Below are 23,087 nucleotides of genomic sequence, written 5' to 3'. Positions count from 1 at the left end.
AACACAGAAGGCACGGCACTCCATATGGAGAATATTCCATCAACACAAAATTCTTAAGTCTTTGACTATATCCCCGTTTAATGATAATTAAAATAATAATAATAATGTGCAATATTTATTGAGTGTCAGCTATGTACCAGAAGTATGAAAGGTGTCTTCATGAATTCTCAAATTTAATCCTAATTGAGGAATTCCAGTTGCAGAGTTTGATCTATATTTATTGATTATCTAATTTCTCAACACTGAGGAAGAGAACCCATTTTTCACCACTTTGTTGTTCTGGAGGCGCAAGGCTGAAACAATATTATTACATCAATTACACAGTTTGCAGGTGAAACTTTCCTATGATTTGCCAGTTACTGGTAAAACCTCAGGAAGAGAATCAGATATGTAAACTGTAGGAATACAAATATTTTCAAAAATATTTGCCCATCTAAACTGACATCCTTAAAGCTCATCTATCTAATTAAATAAAACATTATTGATTATCTGCTATATGCTAGGCATTGTACTAAGCATTAGAGCTAAAACAATTAATAAATACAAATATAGTGGCTATCTTCATGAAACTAATGGTCTAATGGGGAGATAGACTGTAAAATTATCACAAACACAAAATTATAAATCTAGGACCACCAGACATTACCTATTTCCTGATGTTATGAAATAGGAAACATAAAACACCATGTACCATATATTCTTGCCAAAATATGAGCTAAGTCTAATAAACCTCTAGATCTAACTATCTTTTTCCACAGACTACTGTATAGGAGAGAAAAGAATGCATTAAATTACACTAATAGGACACAATCTTCCAAATCAAGAAAGAAGTAAATTCTACAGTATAGGCAACCCGATATCTTCAACAAATAAATCACATAGAAAAAAGTAAACTAAATATAATATGTGGATCTCTTTTGTATTTTGATTGAAGCAAATCAACTATAATAGAATGTTTGTGATCAATGAGAGAAAATTGAGCATGGTCTGGATATTGAATAATAGTAAGGAATTACTAATTTTACTGACTGTGGTAATGATTTTTTAAAAGCTTATTCTGGTAATTATTTAATATCTTAAATTTGATTTAAAATGTTTCAGAAAAAAGTAGGGTGAGTAGTACGTGAAAAATGAAGAGTATAAAGTTATTAATTGTTGAAGCTAGATGTTGAGTATCTGTATTATGGGATATTGGGTTCACTGTGTTATTCTCTACTAAAAAAAATTAAATGAAACTGTGCAAGTGCTGTAAAAGAGAGAAACATGCTGCTTTGAGAGCCTATAATAAAGGATTTCTCTGAGTGAGAAAAGGTTTTCATGAGGAAGTGACACTTGAGCTCGTGTCTGAAGAATGAGTTCATGCTATATAGGGAGAAGGAACAGAGTGAGTCAGAGGATTAAAAAGGCCAGAGTGGCTGCAGTAGAGAGAGCAAGTCTGAGTCCGAGACGAACTCTTCAGGCATTCACTGCTAAATGCTAGAAATAGGACTGGCTTCTTCCTTCTTCACACCTCCTCTCCAGGGAAAATTTAACCAGTCGGGAGAAGAAGAATCCCAGCCCCGTTTTTCAGTCAAATTTTAACTGGATTGTCTAAAATTGAGGCATATGCCCTTATTAGCTCTTAAACTTCAGAAAAGAAGAGTTATTGAGTTATGATCCTCCCAATTTGCATGGTAAGATAGCTATGTTCTTTGTCATTGGCCAACCTGTGAGCATTCATTCAATATTTTTGAGAAGCGCAGTCAAGGTAAATATATTACTAGACCGATACATGGTTCGTTCATTTTATATTCTAAAATACACCCATAGTTCAAGCCATATTAACAGAGAATTGAGCATTGACTATATCAACAGTAACATTGTTACTCTCCCATTCCTCCCCGCTCAGTCCTCCCAACACGGACAATTATCTTTACTGAATTGCTCCTTGATGATTCCATCAAACACTGTCACTATCAGAAATAGATCTATGAGAAGTAGTTCTTCTGTGTTGAGTACAGTGGAGGGTATTAGCCACTATATCACAAAGTATCATCTTTGTGAAGATACACCTAGGAAATCCCTGTCAGATCTTAATAACAGAAAAATTATATTTCTGTTGGTTAAGTCATGGAAATTTGGGATTATATAAATTATAACATATTTTCTGTAACTTTGCAGGTCAGCTAAAAAGTACTTTCTGGAATAAGCATGGCTTAAGTAAATAAATTAACCTCAGGTCCTGAGTTTTTAGCCTACTTTTTCAATCAAAAAAAGAAAGGTGAGAGGACGGAAATCTGTAGACCCGCAGAATCCATCATTTTCCTGATGGAACGCAGTGCGTAGTACAGTTGGTTTTCACCTCCTCTAGCCCCAGTATTTGTGAAATTAGAGACGACTTGACTGACTCTGAGTGAGATGAACATAATTCCCTTAATATCTATCGTGCCACTTCAGATAGACCGCAGCAGAACTTGCCACCCAGAGAGCGCCAAGTAGGGCTTATGGGTGAGCCTCAACCACGAGTTCCCTCAGTGTTAGGGCAGCGGCAGCCCCTGCCAGTTAACTCTACTCAAGAGCAGCTTCATCTATTTAAACTTATTTACTATTTATTTCACCTCTTTAGCTTCACCTACTTAACAAGTTAACAAACATACAAATATTATCATTCTTTGTGTGTGCCAAATGTAAAAACTATTGGAAACTCTATGGTGTAATATCACCTGCCCATTGTCAGTTTCTTAGAGTGTAAATTCAAATACGCATTTCACACATGGTCACTAGAAACATCTGGGGCTATACTTGTAATAATTATGAATGTTTAGAACTTGTAGCATCTACATCAAAGCCTAGGAGTTTGAGTGCCTTTCCAATGCAAGGGTTCTTTAACTCTATGTAAGCACATCAGCGAAACAGAGGGTATCTTAAAACCATTACCCGAAAGACATGAGAGACGGAAAGGCGAGATTCTTTTATGGAATTATCATATATGTTCTAACAAAAGCAATCCTTTTAAATCCATTCTATTGTCTGATATTCGTCAAAACTTATTTCATCATCACAACACTAAATCATTTTGACTTTACCAAGAGTTTACAAAGTTAAGATATCCTCAAGGAAAAAAATTTAAGGTGTTAGATAAATGCTTTTATTATTCAGTGCATGTTTGACAACTGGATATTTACAATAATCCTAAACTATACATTGAATTCTTTGTCAGATATGGGTAATACCACTAATATTCCCATCTTATGCTACTTTTTAGTTGACTTCATAGTATAAAATTATTTTGTTGAGTTGTGAGTTACACACATTTGTTTTCCAAATAATCTCAAATCAGTTTAATACTGCCTATAGTGTAGAGTAGCAAATGGTAGAAAACAGAGAGGCTCCTGGAGGTAAGACTCAGCATTTTTAATAAGGCTATAAACCTTCCTCTAGCTATAATCTTGGATCTACAAAAGGGAGAAGCCATTATTAGATTCATCAATTTTCTTTTTAGACCAACACCACTCAAATAGAAATGAAGAAAAGATCACCAACTTCTATGATCACTTCTTTGGATATGTTGGATGATGCTGCCATCAGACGTAAAGAAGGTAAGGTAAAAAGTATTTAGACACTATGGAAGGTACTATTCATAAGATTCACTTGTAAAGAAATCATTGCAATTTCTTCAGAATTTTAGGTGATAATAACTAAAATTTAAGGAACAATCTGAGAATATTAGGATGAACAATGCATAAAAATTCCGTAAGTGTAGTGTTTTAAACATTGGAAAGGGTCACCAAAGAGTGCCAAGGAATTTTCTTTAACATTGAAAATGACATAGAAGTATTAACATGGCTAAAAAAGAGGTTGAAGTATATAGCATTAATATATTAATGCCCTTTCTATATTTGTCTCTGCTTTTTCTACTTATAACTAGTAACTCATTATATGGACAATATTGAAGGGCATTATTTTGTAAAGCATAGAAATCTATAAATTATAAATCATAGTACTCTCAACTATATTCCATAATTGTTTTCTTGAACACAATTCTAACACACAGAACCGGTTCTAATATACAGTTCTTCTCATTTTCATTTGTCTTACTCAGCAAGCGTGAAAAAAATAGAGAAAATGTACTTTGCTCTCATTTTTATTAGTATGAAATATTTCAGTTTGCTAATTCCAAATCGTAAGTCTGATTTCAAACCTCTCTTTGCATGCAAAAGTCAGAGTTGTCTGTTAGGTAGAACTTAACCAATTTGCTAATGTTTAACTTTTCTATTCTTTTGTTTCAGAACTTAAAAAATCCAGGAAAGGATGTTCATTGTGTTGGTATAGATTTGCTCAAACTTTTTTGATCTGGAATTGTTCTCCCTGTTGGTTAAAATTGAAAGAGTTTGTCCATATGATTATAATGGACCCATTTACTGATCTTATCCTTACCATATGCATAATTCTAAACATGTATTTTTTGGCCTTGGAACATTATCCAATGAGTGAAGAAACCATCAGTGTTCTCAGCATTGGAAACCTGGTAAGGCTATTATTGTACATTATGTTCATTTTCAATTTCAACTTTTCTTTAGTTGTCACATCTGCATTATTTTACTTTGTAACTCCAGGATGTTTCAAATGCATTGTGAGAGTATTGAATGAAGTATTGTGTTCATGCTTCCCCGCTCCACTGCCCCCAGCCCTGCTTGTAAACCTTCTTATGACTGAATAGGTTTATAGCTAGAGTTTAAAATTCTGCTATTTAAATTTGGGATTCCTCAGGTTTCTTGGCAGTCAGTTTAAGTGGAATTATTTATTTCCTCTCCCTTCCCAAATCTACCCTCTCTTGGTACCACAGCCCCTGGATCAGAGTAGGGCAGAGGTGAAATAAGAGACATAAGTTCTTCACTGACACCTGAATTCTGAATCCCAACTACAGCTGCACCTGACCCCATCTCTCTAACCACGTGTCTTTGCCTTAGATTGGAGTTTATCATTTTGGCAAGGTATTTTTGAGAGTTGCCTATCCTTTTTTCATGTACAGTGCAGAAGACAGAACAGATTTCTGGAGCTTAAAAATAAGTCACATTCAAGCAAATCTATATTGTTTAACTTTATTTGCTTTTATTGTTGTTGTTGTTTGGTTGCTTAGTATGAATATAAACAGCCAAACTGCTAACCAGTTTTGAATTATACATTTACTTGATACCAAAACAGTAATTTAGTTATTTCTGATAATTTTACGGTTTTTAAAAGACAGTTTTCATAGGTTTACTTTGCTTTTTTTTTCCGGATCTTATAAGTACTTAAAAAATTTTTTTATAGTTAAAAAAATTAAATGTTGTAACATGTACTCCATATCCCAAAAGGAACTTCAAAATGGAAAGATTTTCACCCTCCAATATTCTTTCGTTTTCTTCCAGGATGGCTTTGATTAAAATAATTGAAGATTCTGTGTAGAGAGTTTGACATTGGATTGTTATATAACGTGTATGAGTCTTTCCTTGTAATACAGACGCCAGAACTAATCCGATCTTGACAGAAGAACTGTGAAGAATGTGGCAGTGAGAAGTTTCAGTTTCTGTGTATGAGGTTCTGAAGGAGCTACTGGAATCATATTCTCATCCACATGTTTTGTTTTTATTTAGGTTTTTCTTGGAATTTTCACAGCAGAAATGATTTTTAAAATAATTGCCATGCATCCATATGGGTTTTTCCAAGTAGGTTGGAACATTTATGATTGCCTAATTGTGTTTCATGGTTTAGCAGAACTTTATCTAACGAATATTCATGGAATGGCTCTTTTGCGATCATTCAGGGTGGTAAGTAGAATCCAAGACCTAAATTTTATTTGATGAAATTTTATCTTAGTTTCTTCAGACATAAAATGGAAAGAATAGTAATACCTACCCCTATGGGACATTGGGAGTATTAAATGAATTAATTTGTATATAGAGAGCTTAGAAAGTGCCCCCAGCAAAGAGTAAGCAGTCACCAGTGCTGTTATTTGACCCAAGCATTAAAGGAAATGGCCATATATGCAGCACCCTTGAGATATAGTTCTAGGAAGCAGGGCCAGGGTTACTGGGTAAGTTTTGAGAGGCAGGATAATGGAGAGTGTCAGAAGCTGAATACCAGTGTGTAACTGAGGAACTGGAATCAGGCGAGTATTTCTACATGTAGGGTAGAAAACTTTGTAAAAGAATAATCAGGCCATCAGAATATTATTATGAAAATTATTGTCAGAATCAGTATATATCTGCAATGTAGGGTGATGATAAATATCAGAAAACTAGGCAAAGAAATATTGTTATTAGAATGGTATTTATGGAAATGTTAAACATTTGATATATAATATATTGCCACATTCTAGTAACAAGTTGAAGGAATGTAGCAGGAATCAAGAACAGTTAAGTAGATTTGATCTTATGTAAATAATCCTTCAGAACCCTGTCTTAAATCCTCATCCATAAACATTTTTAATGAGTAAGAGAAATATATGCAAGATGTAGTTATCAAATTTATGAATGAAACAGACTGGGAAATACAGAAAGTGTGATAAAAGAGAGTATAAAAGAATATTTGAAAAGCTAGTAATGGCCTGAGTCTAAGATGATTAAGTTTTACCTGACTAAATGTAAGGTCCTACTCATGAGTCCAGAAAGCCAACTAAGTATTATAAAAAACTGGGAAAGGTATAGCACATATAAAAACAATGTATGGGTTTTAAATGACTAAGTTCACTGAGATATGGTAGCCAAATATGTTAAGGTAATCTTATGCTATGTCAATAGAAATAAAAAATCTAATGAAAAGAAGGGAAATATTCAGACTACACCTAGAATGTTGTGTTTGGTCTTTAATATGTTACTTTAAAAGGGAAATACACAATAGGACCTTCAATGGAATTCAGTGGAACCTCACACAATTTTTCAATATCATCTCTATGTCAGAATGTGGGAGAACAGCCCATGTATTGTGACAAGCAAAGGAAAGAATGGATAGTTGCCCTACAAGATGTTAAAACATAAAACTAGAGTAATTATAATAGTATAATATTGAATGGAAATTGACAGATCAATAGAAGAGGCTATGTATGGATTTAGTATAAAATGCTATAGAATATGCATGATGTATTAAGAATTTTTTTGTACCTAAAATGAATTTTCAGAGGTTACTATTAATAATGCTAAAAACTGAATACTACGTAAAAGACTATATATGTGTATCTGTATAATGCTGATAAAAATTTTAAATGTGCATCATGATAAATAGTGACCAGGTTTTTTCTTGTTTGTTTCTTATTCTTGTTTTTTACATTGCTCTATTAGTTGCGAATTTTCAAATTGGGGAAATATTGGACGACATTTAACATTCTGATGTTGACTCTTAGTAACTCACTGGAGGCCCTGAAAGACTTGGTCCTGCTGTTGTTCACATTTATGTTCTTTTCTGCTGTGGTTGGCCTGGAGCTGTTTGGTTTAAGCTACAAAGAATGTGTCTGCAAAATAGACAAAGACTGTCAACTCCCACGATGGCACATGCATGACTTCTTCCACTCCTTCTTGAATGTGTTCCGAATTCTCTGTGGAGAGTGGATAGAGACTTTATGGGATTGTTTTAAGGTAGCAGGCCAATTCAGCTGTATTCCTTTTTACATGATGGTCATATTAATTGGAAACTTATTGGTAAGTAATACATGCTTTCAAATTTTCCTTGAAAAATTGGTGTAATGTAGTCTGGTATTTTCACGATGTAGATTTATGGAATCCAGTGGCCTATAACTCTGCTGTCCAATATGGTGGCCTCTGGCCACATGTGGCTATCGATCAGTTGAAACATGAGTGGTCAAATTTGAGATATGTTATAAGTGTAAAATAACCACTGGATTTGAAGTCTTACCCAAAAAAAGAATGTAAATTATTTCATTAATAATTTTATATTGAATGCATTATAAAATGATAATATTGTTGATAAATTTAGTTAAATAAAATACATTAGTAAAATTAATTTCAACTGTTTTGTTTTATGCTTTTAATGTGGCTACTGGAAAATTGCACATGTGACATGCCTTGTATTTCTTTGGATAGCACTGGTTTATAACCTTGCTACTCAAAGTAGCACTGGCATCATGTGTGAGATAGTTATCAGTGCGGGCTCTCAGACCCCATCCCAGACCAATGGAAGCAGAATTTACATTTTAACAATATCCCCAGGTGATTTGTATGCACATCAAATTTTAAGAAGCACTTAGGTGTAATATTGGTTGTCAAACTTGGCTGCACATTGCAATTACCTGGAGAATTCATAAAAATATACTAATGCCTTGGATCCATTCCCAGAAATTATGATTTTATTGGTATCTGGACATAGCTTGATCATCAGGATTTTTTAAAAATCCTAATTTGATTAAATTATGCAGCAAAATTTGAAAACCACTTATCTATAAAACTATTATGCATTAACTAAGAGGGAAAGCTTTCACTTTTAAATTTTCAGTAATTGAAGTGGTGTTACATGAATTGAGTAAAAAGCTTTCACTTCTTCTAAGGAAAAAGAATTGCTTATAAAAGAAAATTGTTCTTACGGGAAAAAAAAGATACTCAATATTTGCTTTTCACTCATAAGTCGTAGAGATCAAGCACATTTCCCAAAGACTGAAAAAAAAAATCACAGGTTAGGCTCCATTGTATCAGTGCCCTGCCTCATTACTTCTATTTACCTGAGGCATAGCCCTATCTTACACTTAGCACATTGGCATTATGTTTAATTGTTGATGTACTTGTCTGTTTTCCTTATTAAACTGTAAGCTCCATTGGCATTATGTTTAATTGTTGATGTACTTGTCTATTTTCCTTGTTAAACTGTAAGCTCCATGAAGGAAGGGATCATGACCCCTCTATATCATCAAAGCCTACGACAGTGCTCGACGTGTAAAAATACTTCAATATCCTCTGCCTTTGTAACTATTGGTATGCTTTCAGCTCCCAGTGAAAATATTTCAATACACTCCTCCTTTTTAGCTATTAGTACACTTTCAATTCCCAGTGACATGAAACATTATTCTAACTGGCTGACACAAAAATGAGCATATGTATCGGCGTACATAACTCCAAAATATCAGAGAGATTTCACTTCAGTGTGGTGTGGCAGTGATGTTCAAGCAGGATCATTACAGACAAGTCTTTATATATCTCAGATCTGTCTTTCTCTATGTCCCTTACTGGCTAGTAGCCTCTGTTTTATCAAGATAGCTGCTGCAGTCTAAACCTTCTCATTTTCATATCACATCAAGTCCAATAGAAGAGAAAATTCCTGTTTCTTTCCTAAGAGCCACAGCAAATTTCTCCTATTATTACATTAGCTCTGAGTCATGTGTCCATTTCTGAACCAATGTCTATTTCCCAGAGTGTGGAACATATTTATTACTTATTACCCAGGGTGTGGAATATTTTAACATATATTATTATGTTAAGCCACTCAGAGCACTCCCTTGGAGATGCAGATGGCATCAATCCAAACCCAAATCATATGACTAATGATGGGATAAGGGTGATTTCCCAAATGAAATGTAGGTTTCTCTTCCCAAAAAGAAGCGCCATGGCTGATGGCTATTGAGGTAAACAACACACCCACATACATACACACACAGGTCAAAAGCAAAGAAACAGATATGCTTAGGCAATTACATAATTGCATTTCTCTTTCTTTGTTTTTGGACTCCAATCTATTTCTCATTTTTATTATTTCAGAATATCAGAAACTTTGAGTCAATGGGCAGAGAGATTTCAGGATAAAATGGAGTTACATGAACCTCCATTTCCAATTGATTTGCCATCATATTGCTTGGTTTACCAAATATTTTAAGCTTTATTCCCCTCAACAGTCATCCAGCTGCAGGGCATCATGATAATAACACTGGAGTAAGTACCAGGGAAAAAATGCAAGGAGAGAATTTGTGAGGGATTTTTCCCTCACAAATTCCAGATCTTTTTCCCCTCATACTTCCAACTCGTTGCATACAGCATTGTAATTTCACACCAAAACTACAGCATTGGTGTAAAAGGAAGGTATTCCACATTTTTTCTTATTTTATTTTTCTAATTGAGTTCATAATAGTTTACATCATTGTGAAATTTCAGTGGTACATTATTTCTTCTCTGTCACCACGTAAGTGCTCCTCTTCACCCCTTGTGCTCATCCCCTACCCCCCTTCCCCTGGTAACCACTGAACTGTTCTCTTTGTCCGTGTGTTTGTTTATATTCCACATATGAGTGAAATCATGTGGTGTTTGTCTTTCTTAGTCTAGCTTATTTCACTTAGTATAATTCCCTCTAGGTCCATCCATGTTGTTGCAAGTAGGATGATTTTTCTTTTTTTATGGCTGAGTAGTATTCCATTGTATATATGTACCACATCTCCTTTATCCAATCATCAGTTGATGGGCACTTGGATTGTTTCCGTGTCTTAGCTATTGTGAATAGTGATGCAATGAACATAAGGGTACATATGTTACTTTGGATTGTTGATGATTTTAAGTTGTTTGGGTAGATACCCAGCAGCGGGATAGCTGGGTCATATGGTAGTTCTATTTTTAGTTTTTTGAGGAATCTCCATCCTGTTTTCCATAGTGGCTGCACCAGTTTGCATTCCCACCAGCAGTGTATGAGGGTTCCCTTTCTGCACACCCTCTCCAACATTTGTTATTTTTAGTCTTAGTGATAATAGCCGTTTTAATAGGCATAAGGTGATATCTTAGTGTAGTTTTGATTTTCAGTTTCCTGATGAGTAGTGATGTCGCACATCTTTTCATGTGTTTATAGGCATCTGTATATCTTTTTTGCAAAAATGTTCATATCCTCTGCCCATTTTCTGCTGGGCTGTTTGTTTTTTTGTTATTCAGTTATGTGAGTTCCTTATATATTATGGAGGTTAACCACCCCGTATCAGATATATGATTTGCAATTATTTTCTCCCAGTTGGTGGGTTGTCTTTTTGTTTTGATCCTAGTTTCTTTTGCCTTGCAGAAGCTCTTTAGTCTGATGGAGTCCCACTTGTTTATTTTTTCTTTTGTTTCCCTTGTCTGAGAAGACATGATATTTGAAAAGATCATTTTAATTTCAATGTCAGAGTGTACTACCTATATTATCTTCCAGGTGTTTTATGGTTTCAGGACTTATCTTCAAGTCTTTGATCAATTTTGAGTTTATTTTTGTATATGGCATGTGATAATGGTTTATTTTCATTCTTTGCGTGTGGCTGTTCAGTTTTTCCAACACCATTTATTGAAGAGACTGTCTTTTCTCCCTTGTATGTTCTTGGCACCTTTGTCAAAGATTAGCTGTCCGTAGATGTGTGGTTTTATTTCTGGGCTTTCAGTTCTGTTACATTGATCTTTGTGTCTGTTTTTGTACCAGTACCATGCTGTTTTGATCACTATGGCTTTGTAGTACATTTAGAAGTCAGGGATTGTGATGCCTCCCTCCAACTTTGTTCTTTTTTTTCAGTGTTGCTTTAGGAATTTGAGGTCTTTGATTGGCCCATATGAATTTTAGGATTCTTTGTTCTATATCCATGAAGAATGTCATTGGAATTCTGATTGGGATTGCATTGAATCTGTAGATTGCTTTGGGTAGTATGGAATTTTAACTGTGTTTATTCTTCCAATCCATGTGCATGGAATCACCTTCCATCTCTTCATGTCATTACCTATTTCTTTCAATAATGTCTTATAGTTTTCATTGTATTATCCTTTTTTTGTGATTGTAAGTGGAATCATATTCTTGAGTTCTCTTTCTGTAAGTTTGTTATTAGAGTATAGAAATGCAACTGATTTTTGTAAGTTGATTCTGTACCCTGCAACTTTACTGTAGTTGTTAATTATTTCTAATCATTTTCTGATGGATTTTTTAGGGTTTTCTATATATAAGATCATGTCATCTGCAAACAGCAAGAGTTTCACTTCTTCGCTCCCTATTTGGATTCCTTTTATTCCTTTCTCTTGCCTAATTGCTCTGGCCAAAACCTCCAGTATTATGTTGATTAAGAGTGGTGGTAATTGGCCTCCTTGTCTTGTTCCTGTTCTCGGAGGGATGGCATTCAGTTTTTCCCCTTTGAGTATGATGTTGGCTATGGGTTTGTCATCAATGGCCTTTTTTGTGTTGAGGTAATTTCCTTCTATCCCAATTTTCTTAAGAGTTTTTATCATAAATGGCTGTTGGATCTTGTCAAATGCTTTCTCTGCATCTACTGAGATGATCATGTGGTTTTTATTCCTCATTTTGTTAATGTGGTGCATTGCATTGATTGATTTGCGGATGTTGAACCATCCCTGTGTCCCTGGGATAAATCTCGCTTGATCATGACATATGATCTTTTTGATGTATTGCTTTTTTCAGGTTGCCAATATTTTGTTGAGGATGTTTGCATCTATGTTCATCAGTGATATTGGCCTGTAGTTTTCCTTTTTTGTATTGCCTTGTCAGGCTTTGGTATCAGAGTGACGTTGACCTCATAAAATGTGTTAGGAACATTCCATCTTTTCTAATTTTTTGGAATAGCTTGAGAAGGATAGTATTAAGTCCTCTATGAAAGTTTGGTAGAATTCCCCTGGGAAGCCATCTGGTCCTGGGCTTTTATTCTTTGGGATGTTTTTGATTACTGTTTCAATCTCTTTACTTGTGATTGGTCTATTCAGATTATCTGTTTCTTCTTGACTCAGTTTTGGGAGGTTGTAAGAGTCTAAGAATTTATCCATTTCCTCTAGATTGTCCATTTTGTTGGCATATAGTTTTCATAGTATTCTCTTGTAATCTGTTGTATTTCTGTGGTATCCCTTGCTATTTCCCCTCTTTCATTTCTAATTTTATTTATCTGAGCTTTCTCTGTTTTGTTCTTTGTAAGTCTGGCTAGGGGTTTGTCAATTTTATTTATCTCCTCAAAGAACCAACTCTGTTTCATTGATCCTTTCTACTGCCTTTTTTATTTCGATAGCATTTATTTCTCCTCAGATTTTTGTTATTTCTCTCCTTCTGCTGACTTTGGGCTTTGTTTGTTCTTCTTTTTCTAATTCTCTTAGTTTGAGATTACTTATTTGGGATCTTTCTTGTTTGTTAAGGTAACCCTGCATTGTGATGAATTTCCCTCTTAATATGACTTTTGCTGCATTCCATATGAGTTGGTATGGTATGTTTTCATTTTCATTTTTCTCCAGATTTTTTTATTTCTCCTTTAATGCCTTCAATTATCCATTGTTTGTTCAATAGCATGTTGTTTAGTCTCCACGTGTTTGTTCCTTTCTCAGCTTTTTTCTTGTAACTAATTTCTAGCTTTATAGCATTGTGATCAGAAAAGATGCTTGTTATTATGCCAATCTTCTTAAATTTATTGAGGCTTGCCTTGTTTCCCAACATATAGTCTATCCTTGAGAATGTTCCATGCACACTTGAGAAAAATGTGTATTCTGCTGTTTTGGGATGGAGTGCTCTATATATATCCATTAAGTTCAACTGGTCTAGGTTTTCATTTAAGTCCACTATCTCCTTGTTAACATTTTGTCTGGATGATCTATCCATTGATTTAAGTTGGGTGTTGAGGTCCCTGACTATTATTGTGTTGTCATTGATATCTCCTTTTAGGTTTGTTAATAGTTGCTTTATGTATTTTGGTGCTCCTGTGTTTGGTGCATAGATATTTATGTGTTATTTCTTCTTGATGGAGTTTCCCTTTGATCATTATATACTGCCCCTCTTTGTCTCTCTTTACCTGTCTTATCTTGAAGTCTACTTTATCTGATATAAGTGTTGCAAAACCTGCTTTCTTTTGTTTGCCATTAGCTTGGAGTATCATCTTCCATCCCTTCACTCTGAGCCTCTGTTTGTCATTGGAGCTGAGATGTGTTTCCTGGAGGCAGCATATTGTTGAGTATTCTTTAATCCATCTCGTCACTCCATGTCTTTTTATTGGAGAATTCAATCCATTTACATTTAGGGTGATTATTGATATATGAGGGCTTGATGCTGCCATTTTATCATTCGTTTTCTGGTTCTCCCACATTTACTTTGTTTCTTGGCCTGTGTATTTTGGTCTACCAGTTGGATTATGTAATTTTTTGTGATGTGTTCTTTGTTTTTTCCTTATTTATTATTTTGTTCTCTGTTCTGATCTTTTGTTCAGTGGTTACCAAGAGATTTGTATTCAAAATCTCGTGGATAAGGTAGTCCATTTTCTGATGGCCTCTGATTTCCTTAGTCTAAATTGATTCAGTCCCTTTCCTCTTCCCCTCCTAAGTTATTTTTGTCACATCTTATTCCATCTTATGTTATGAGTTTGTGGTTAAAATGACAAGATTATCTTTGGTTTTTGTGTTTTCCTTTCCTTTATCTTTAATGTTATACTTGAGTATTTGCTAACCTGTTCTGATTCTATCTACGTATTTAACTCCTTACTCCATGCTTTGTAACCCCTTTCTTCCCTTTTTTTTTCAGGTATGAGGGCCTGCATGAGGATTTCTTGTGGGGGGTTGGGTCTCGTGGCTATGAACTCCCTTATCTTTTGTTTGTCTGGGAAAGATTTTATTTCTCCATCATATCTGAAGGGTATTTTCGCTGGATAGAGTATTCTTGGCTGAAAGTTTTTGTTCGCCAAAGATTTGAATATGTCATTCCATTCCTAGCCTCTAGGGTTTGTGCAGAGAAATCCACTGAAAACCTGATAGGGGTTCCTTTGTAGGTTATTTTCTCTGGCCTTGCTGCCCTTAGTATTCTCTCTTTGTCATTCACTTTTACCAGTTTCACTACTATATGCCTTGCCTTAGGTCTTTTCACATTGACATATTTAGGAGATTTGATAGTCTCTTCCACATGGATTTCCATCTCCTTCCCTAGGTTTGGAAAGTTCTCTGCTGTTAATTCTTTGAACAGGCTTTCTGCTCCTTTCTCCTCTTCTCCTTCTTGAATACCTATAATTCTTATGTTGCGTTTCTTAATTGAGTCGGATATTTCTTGGAGGCTTTCTTCATTTCTTTTTAGTCTTAGTTCTCTCTTCTCTATCTGGAGCATTTCAACTTGTCTGTCTTCAATTATGCTGATACACTCCTCCATGATGTGTCCACTCAAGCATTCAGGGAATCCATATTTTATTTCTTCCATTGTGTCTTTCATCTCTAATATTTCTGATTGATTCCTCTTTATAGTTCAGTCTCTTTTGTGAAGTAGCTCCTCAACTCATTGAATTGTTTCTCTACATTCTCTTTTAACTTGTTGAGTTTTTTGAATTCTTTGTCATTTAGATAGCTATTTTGAATTCTTTGTCATTTAGATTACATATTTCTGTCTCCTCAGGACTGATTTCTGGGTACTTGTCATTTTCTCTCTGGTCTGGAGATTTAATATAGTGTTTGATATTGCTAGTGGGAGTTTTGTTCTTTCACATCCTGGCATTATTTGGTCGCTATTTTTAATTCAGAGCACACTTGAACAAAGCAGTAGCATTTTATAGTGTTATAAAGTTCTTTCTTTATATCACATTTCCAGAGCATTTAGCACTTTATTTTCAGCCTTTTAACATTCTCATTATATAAATATACATATATTTGTATATATAATATATATTCTTACTATATAGCATTCATAGTATATATTCTTACTCTATAGGTATGTATGCATGTATATGTGTGTGAGGAAGGGGTGTACATATATCTAAGATATAAGAAATCTTAGATTGTAAGCTCTTAAAACTACAATTGTTTACCATAAATTTTCATTGTCCAAATCCTGACACAAAACCTATTCTTCCATTCATTCTACAATTAATTTTTTCAACAAATACTTATTTATCACCTACTTTGTGCCTAGCACTGTGCTAGTTATCCACTTAAGAGAAAACATGGTTCCTGCTCATATGAAGCTCATAGTCATGAAATTCTTAACTAACACCTTTTCTTATTTCTCACCATGCCTAATACTTAACCAAACAAAGGAGGGAAAAGAAACAACCAACTACCTTAAATTATATCTGGTCTTGCCCTTTTACATCTTGAACTCATTGTCCTTTGATAATGATAGAGATGCTGATAGTGTAGTTCTCACAAGGGCTGTGGAGCCCCTGCCTAGATTATCTGTAAGTAAACCTTATTGTTAAAATGAGACACTAGTAAAAGAATAATCAAACTAATCTCTGAGGGTCTTGGCACCTGATCATTGTCTTTTCAGTTTTTATTTTTTATCCTTTGAGATGCTGTCATTGTAGGTTATGAAAAATATATGTCAGTTGTTCAGATAATCTCACTTGTAGAAATTTCCAGTGTTGAGCCATCTTGAACCCTGCATTTTATTGCTACAGCAAAAATATGGTTATGATTATCTATTCGATGACTTCATTATCTGCAATAATTTTGATTTTTCCATATGATTAAGTCTTATTTGAGTTTTATCTATTCCTAAGAGATATAAAGACCTAAGTATAGACAAGTAAAAGTACTCCATTAGAATTGAACATTATTTGGTGGCACTTCATATTATTTTAGGTGTTTATGTGCATGAGAAAGACAGTGATTATCAGAGAGTTTGAGAACTTAATCTCTTCACATAGACCCAAAATTCTGAAAGAAATTTTAAGAAATGAGTGTTTAGAGATCTTCATATACTTATTTTATTTTATGTGCATATACATTGTCAGTATAATGATTTTTAAGAGTAGATCTTAATATGTGAAGAAATCAGAAACATAGGCAGGAAAATGTTAGTTATGGAAGTTATATACATATTCTTAAACATAATGTATGCCATTTGAATTTTTCTCTTTGAGCCAATATGTAAAGCATAAAGTAAATTAGATCTTTGAGAACTCAAATAGCTGGGGGTCGGCCCGGTGGCATACTGGTTAAGCTCACGCACTCCGCTTCAGCGGCCCAAAGTTTACTGGTTCATATCCCAGATGTGGACCTAGGCACTGCTTGTCAAGCCTTGCTGTGGCAGGTGTCTCACATATAAAGTAGAGGAAGATGGGCATGGATGTTAGCTCAGAGCCAATCTTCCTCAGCAAAAAGAGGAGGATTGGTGGCCAATGTTAGCTCAGGGCTAATCTTCTTCTTCAAAAAAAAGAAAGCCCAAATATCTGAAGAGAGGGGAAAACCTGCCAGACTAGGCAAAATGCTCAAATTATTATTTTAAGTCTAAGAGAGTAATCCACATGAATCTTCTACACTAGAGTCCAAAATTAAAATCTATACCTTATAATTACCAACAAGATAAAAATCTGATTCTCTGAAACTGAACGTGCCTTGATCATATTTCTCAGTGATAGTAAAGGTCAAAATATACACTCTCTTTGAGTTCAAAGTAACTTGAAAATGTTAGGAATGATTCTTCCATCACTTATCTCTTTCTTAGTTGACCAAATTTATTACCACAGAGAATCAATTAACCTACCCAACCCCTGTCCTTGTGTGTCATAAAGCAAATTAGATGTGAGCTTCAGAGCCAGGCATGGCTCTCTCCCCATGAGATTCCTCATGGCTTTGCAGAACCCATGGAGATGCCAGTCATCACGCATCTTCCTAGGGTAGGGCTAAAGTAAAGTTAGCCACCTGGACGAGCAATTCATTTTCTCACCTTGGCAGAGGCAGCCTGACTCAGTGGGGAAAAAAAAGCTTTGGAATAAGACAGACGAGTTCAACCTGTGTGACCTTTAATCTTTGGCATCTGTAAGCCTTGCCTTTTTCATCTGTAAAAGAGAAACAAATGATATTGTATAGAATGTTGTGACCTTAAGATGAGTTCTGGCTATACAAACTCCTAGCTCAGCATCTGACCCATTGTAGATGAGTAGAAACTGAATGGCCTAAATAATATTGTAGTTCATATGCTGCTTTCAAATCTCAGGTCAGCTTTTTTAAAAGGTTTTTTAATTGTTTAAAAGGAAACAAAAAATGAAATACATTTAACCTCATTTGCATCCTCGTTTAGATACTTTACCTGTTTCTGGCATTGGTGAGCTCATTTAGTTCATACAAGGCTGCAACAACTGAAGAGAACAATGAAGCAAAAAATCTCCAGCATGCAGTGGCAAGGATTAAGAAAGGAATAAACTATTTGCTTTCTAGAATACTATGCAAAAAACAGAATGTTCTAAAGGAGACTGTGGACAATGTAAATGATATATATGTTAAAGAGAATATTTCTGACCATACTCTTTCTGAATTGAGCAACACCCAAGATTTCCTCAAGGATAAGGAAAAAAGCAGTGGCACAGAGAAAAACACACTGATGGAAAATGAGAGTCAGTCACTTATCCCCAGTCCTACTGTCTCAGAAACTGTACCAATTGCTTCAGGAGAATCTGATATAGAAAATCTGGATAATAAGGAGATACAGAGCAAGTCAGGTGATGGAAGCAGCAAAGAGGTAAGATGTTTCAATATCCTGATTGCTTATTGTTATTTACGGCATTGTTGATAAGAAAGTGACTTGGTGCTAAAGTTCCAGGTAAGATTACTCATTCAATCCTAGCTATAGCACTCCTTGCTCCTGATTCTATGCTCCTGATCAAGTTACTTAAACTTTCTAAGCTTCAGTTTCCTTGTCTATACATAAAATTGTATCTATTTCTTAGGGAGGATGGAAGGATTAAAAAAAATAGTTCAATAGTGCATTGAGCAATGCCTAGAATACAGTGAACACTTAGTAAACATTAGATAATATAATTATAAAATTTTATAAATTAAGAAGTAGGCAGTGTGGGATGATGGAAAACATACTGAAGAAACCCAAGATTTCAAAATTAATGTGTATTATTGGAGAAATCACTAAACTTTTCTGGGCTTTATCACCTTTAATATGTGAGATTGGGCTAGAAGAATGCTAAGATACTTTCTTGCTTGCTAAAATTCTAAGATTCTTGTCAGTTCATTTCTGCAACATATGTTATAACCTACATAATTAAGTTGGACTAAAATAATAAAGGAAAACCACCAGTTTGAGCTGTGAATAGTTTGTAGCTTTATAAACTCTTGGACGAAAAAAAAGGACACATTCAAAGAAGGGTAGATACTGCTATTCACTTAGCTTCTAAAATGTGCTCCCTACTGGATACAGTCTTATTGCCTTCATTTGCAAGCAGCATAATGTCTTAGTCAAAGGTGTAATTTAATAGAAGGCTACATCTACAGGGATCACATCTGCACCGTGGGCTTCTTGAATGGGACCTCACTAGGAATCATCTCAGATCTCTCTCAGGCACTGGGGAGGGACAGAGAATGTCTCTTGCCGGGTCCCCAAAGTCTCGGGCACCATCTTGGCTCCCAGATGTCTTTCCTCTTGGCAGCTGCTCTCTGCAGTAACTTCTCAAATTGGCCTTCTAACAGGAGTTGTTTCAATTGTTCAAAGTCCTTCTAGCTCCTAGTGAAGACATCTTTGTTTTAGAGAAACACTTTCACTCCTTAGCAAGCATAATATTCTCAAGTTCGTTTTCCTCTCATTAATACCATTATTAGAAAGTAGGGGAAAATTCCTCTCCAGCACACTTCTATATTTTCACCTAAAACTTTGACTACCATCTACCATCCATTTCTGGATAAAATTGTTATTTATCACAGTACATCATGTCGAGATGTGCTGGAAAACTTCTCGCCAATCTCGTTAGAAAGTCTGAGATATGGAAATATATAGGAAAAATAGAACTAAATATAATTGTAAATGTTGAGGTTTTAGAAGTTGTAATTTATGCTTGCTGCATAATTATTTGGTCCTGTTGATTGGTTGACTACTCACAGAAGATGTGTTCACTTATTTGTATATTTAGTTACATATTTAATTTAATTAGGTACTTTCCAGATTACATAGCCCATGAGTACTAAGGATGTTGATATGCCCAAAACCAAAGAAAATAATATAAAAATCACATGTCATCTGATAATTCAGAGATACGTACTCTTGGTATTTAAACTTTCACCCTTTTTTTATTACAAATCTGTAACTATATAAATTTTATAAAAATCACATCAAACTTTATGTTTGGTTTTGTAACTTTTTTCATAATGTAGCAATATATCATAGTCACTTTCTCATGCCATTAAGTGATCTTCTACTAAAATAAATTATTTAAAATTTTGAATCTTAGTTGATTTATTTGCAAATTTACAATAATACACACTAAAAGGGGCTTGAAAAACTCACATCAAAGAGTTTATGTGAAGGGATTTTAAAAACTCTAAAAAGGCATATGACTATAAGGTCTATAATTTTCAATTATTGAATGCCCAAGTATTATATAATATTCACTTATTTATTGTCTACTCCCAAATCAGTGCATCACTATAGCCCTTATTTCATCAGAAATAAAGAAAATATAAGAGGATTGAAATAATAAAAATGATTCATTTATTTAAGAGTAATAACCTGCTGGATATATATTTTTTCAATTGAGCACCATAACGTCTTACTGACAATTGACTGTGGAAGGTCTAAAGCAAACAAAGCTTCCTAATTACATTTCCTTGACACTTGTTGTGCATAAGACCAAGAGGTATGACAAAATATTTATAATTTCCTTTTTCTTTTTGAGGAAGATTAACCCTGAGCTAACTGCTGCCAATCCTCCTCTTTTTTCTGAGGAAGACTGGCCCAGAGCTAACATCCATGCCATCTTCCTCTACTTTATATGTGGGACGCCTACCACAGCATGGCGTGCCAAGTGGTGCCATGTCTGCACCTGGGATCCAAACCAGCGAACCCCGGGCCACCGAAGTGGAATGTGCACAATTAACTGGTGTGCAACTGGGTGGCCTCAATAATTTCCATTTTTATATACTCTACTTTACCTAGATCTTTCCTTAATTTTTAAGGAATAAGACTGATTTTCTTCTAAATGTTACAATACACATCATAATTTTTTAAATTAGAAAATAATTTTAGGGGGCTCCCCCTGGCCGAGTGGTTAAAGTTCCATGCACTCTGCTTCCGCAGCTCAAGTTTGAGGGTTTGGATCCCAGGCGTGGACCTTCACCACTCTTCAAGCCATGCTGTGGCGGTGACCCACATACAAAATAGAGGAAGATTGGCACATATGTTAGTTCAGGGATAATTTTCCTCAAGCAAAAAAAGAGGAAGATTGGCAATGGATGTTAGCTCAGGGCAAATCTTTCTCAGAAAAAAAAAGAAAGAATTTTATATGCTGTTAACTTTAGGATACTGTTCATTTTAAAGGATAATATATTGCATATTCATTTTTAAATAAGGCAAAATAAAGCATTATGAGAAAATCATTTCAAGTAAAGGTCAAATGTGTGACTTTCAGTATTATCACATGTGCAAATCATGAGTACCTTGTTCTAGCCAGTCTTGAACTTCAGTCAAGAGCAGAGTGGGAAAGAACATCAATCCTGGAACTAGCCTCTTTCTGTAGGGCTGGTATCACTTTCCAAGTTCTAGTCTTGACCCTATTCCTTGTGTCATTCCTTCACTTCACTTCAGGATAACCTCACATCAATCCTGTCCAATGATGACATGCACAAGAATGCCTAGACTGAATTTTAAGATGAAAACTAAGTGCACACTTGTCTGTCCATCTTTAGCAACAAGAGGTGATCTATTCTGATGCTACTCACCTAAGTGAAATAGCATATATGGGAACCTTGTAAATAACTTCAAGACAGCTTTGGAGCTCAAATCCCTTTGGAAAGTGGAGCTAGCCTACACATCTTTTAGGAGAACAGTGTTATTAACTAAATGTTACTTTTAAAATAAAAATTATTTTAGCTTAAATTAACTTTTAAAAGTAATTTCTAAAACCGACTCAAAGATATGTATGCATTTTAATATCAGTCATGAAATTGACCTAAAGTCTTTTAAACCTGATAATAGTCTTTCTGTAAAATAAACTTTAACTTCAGTGAGTAAATGAAACTTTAATCATCATATTTTTGGTGGCACTTGACTTTTCAGAAGGTGAAGCAATCTAGCTCATCTGAATGCAGTACAGTTGATATTGCTATCTCTGAAGAAGAAGAAATGGTCTATGAACGTGAAAAACCAAAGCATCTTAAAAATGGTAAGAAAATAATAAGTTCCTTTGATCATTGAAATTAGACTAAATTGCTCTCTTTTTTTTTTTTTTTTGCTGTGAGATTCAGTAGGACAGTTTTTGGGGGTTTTTTTAAAGATTTTATTTTTTTCCTTTTTCTCCCCAAAGCCCCCCGGTACATAGTTGTATATTCTTAGTTGTGGGTCCTTCTAGTTGTGGCATGTGGGACGCTGCCTCAGCATGGCTTGATGAGCAGTGCCATGTCCACACCCAGGATTCGAACCAACGAAACACTGGGCCGCCTGCAGCAGAGCGTGTGAACTTAACCACTCGGCCACAGGGCCAGACCCTAGACTAAATTGCTCTTAAGCTAAATAATGCTATTGGAGATACTTTTAATTTTAGAGAATTTATTAGCTTGACTGAGGAATACACACACACAAACATGTGAGTGTGTTCACACGTGCACATGCCCATATGAATCCTGATAGAAACTTATAATAAATGTCAAGAAAAAAAGTCAACATTTGGAAAAGGGGGAAAAGGCCTATTAGTGAGTCTACTGCTGTAGGTAAGGATGTTGGCTCTGGACTCACACAGCCTGAATTCAAATCCCAGTCCAGCATTCACTAGCTTTTACCTACTCTCTTTCTGACTCATTTCCTAATGTATAAAATGAGGAGATAATAAAACTTACCTCACAGGATTTTTAAAAAGATTAGTGTATATGTGTGCCAGTATATATTTTTAGGCCTCATAGACTGGAGTCAATATTTAAAATACTCACGTGAAAACATCCTATGACTTTCATAGGAAAACAAATCATGTAATGGTGATTCTTTTTATATTCCACATGAATATAAAATGGCTCCACCTTGGAAATCAAAGAAAGGACAACTTTCAGATCATTATATCAGAAGAACAAGAATGCTTCTTGAATGTTTATAATCTGTGTTTTGACCAAGGATCATACAGTGGATTTTGAAATGCTTTATTTAGACTCTGTGTGACTTAATATATTTTAACTAATAAAACTGAATGGTTGGGAAAAAAGAAAGTATAAGGCTTCAGTCAGTTGACTGACTCACTGGATATGTAA

At 34.9% G+C, this 23,087-nt stretch overlaps 1 protein-coding gene across 2 annotated transcripts in view; it reads left to right on the top strand.

Annotated features, from left to right (window-relative positions):
- The window catches only part of SCN7A (sodium voltage-gated channel alpha subunit 7), an 86,677-nt gene that overhangs the window by 43,956 nt on the left and 19,634 nt on the right, over positions 1-23,087 (top strand). For both annotated transcript variants that reach the window (XM_014732516.3, XM_023623077.2), the window contains exons 11-16: positions 3,482-3,578; positions 4,269-4,507; positions 5,616-5,789; positions 7,299-7,655; positions 17,935-18,372; positions 21,910-22,015. In XM_014732516.3, coding sequence (XP_014588002.2) covers positions 3,482-3,578; positions 4,269-4,507; positions 5,616-5,789; positions 7,299-7,655; positions 17,935-18,372; positions 21,910-22,015 — 1,411 coding nt within the window. The remainder of the gene's footprint in view (positions 1-3,481; positions 3,579-4,268; positions 4,508-5,615; positions 5,790-7,298; positions 7,656-17,934; positions 18,373-21,909; positions 22,016-23,087) is intronic.

Source organism: Equus caballus, chromosome 18, assembly GCF_041296265.1.
Source record: "Equus caballus isolate H_3958 breed thoroughbred chromosome 18, TB-T2T, whole genome shotgun sequence".
Classification (NCBI taxonomy): Eukaryota; Metazoa; Chordata; class Mammalia; order Perissodactyla; family Equidae; genus Equus; species Equus caballus.
Note: the sequence above shows the minus strand (reverse complement) of the source record. Positions and strands in the feature narration are given on the sequence as shown.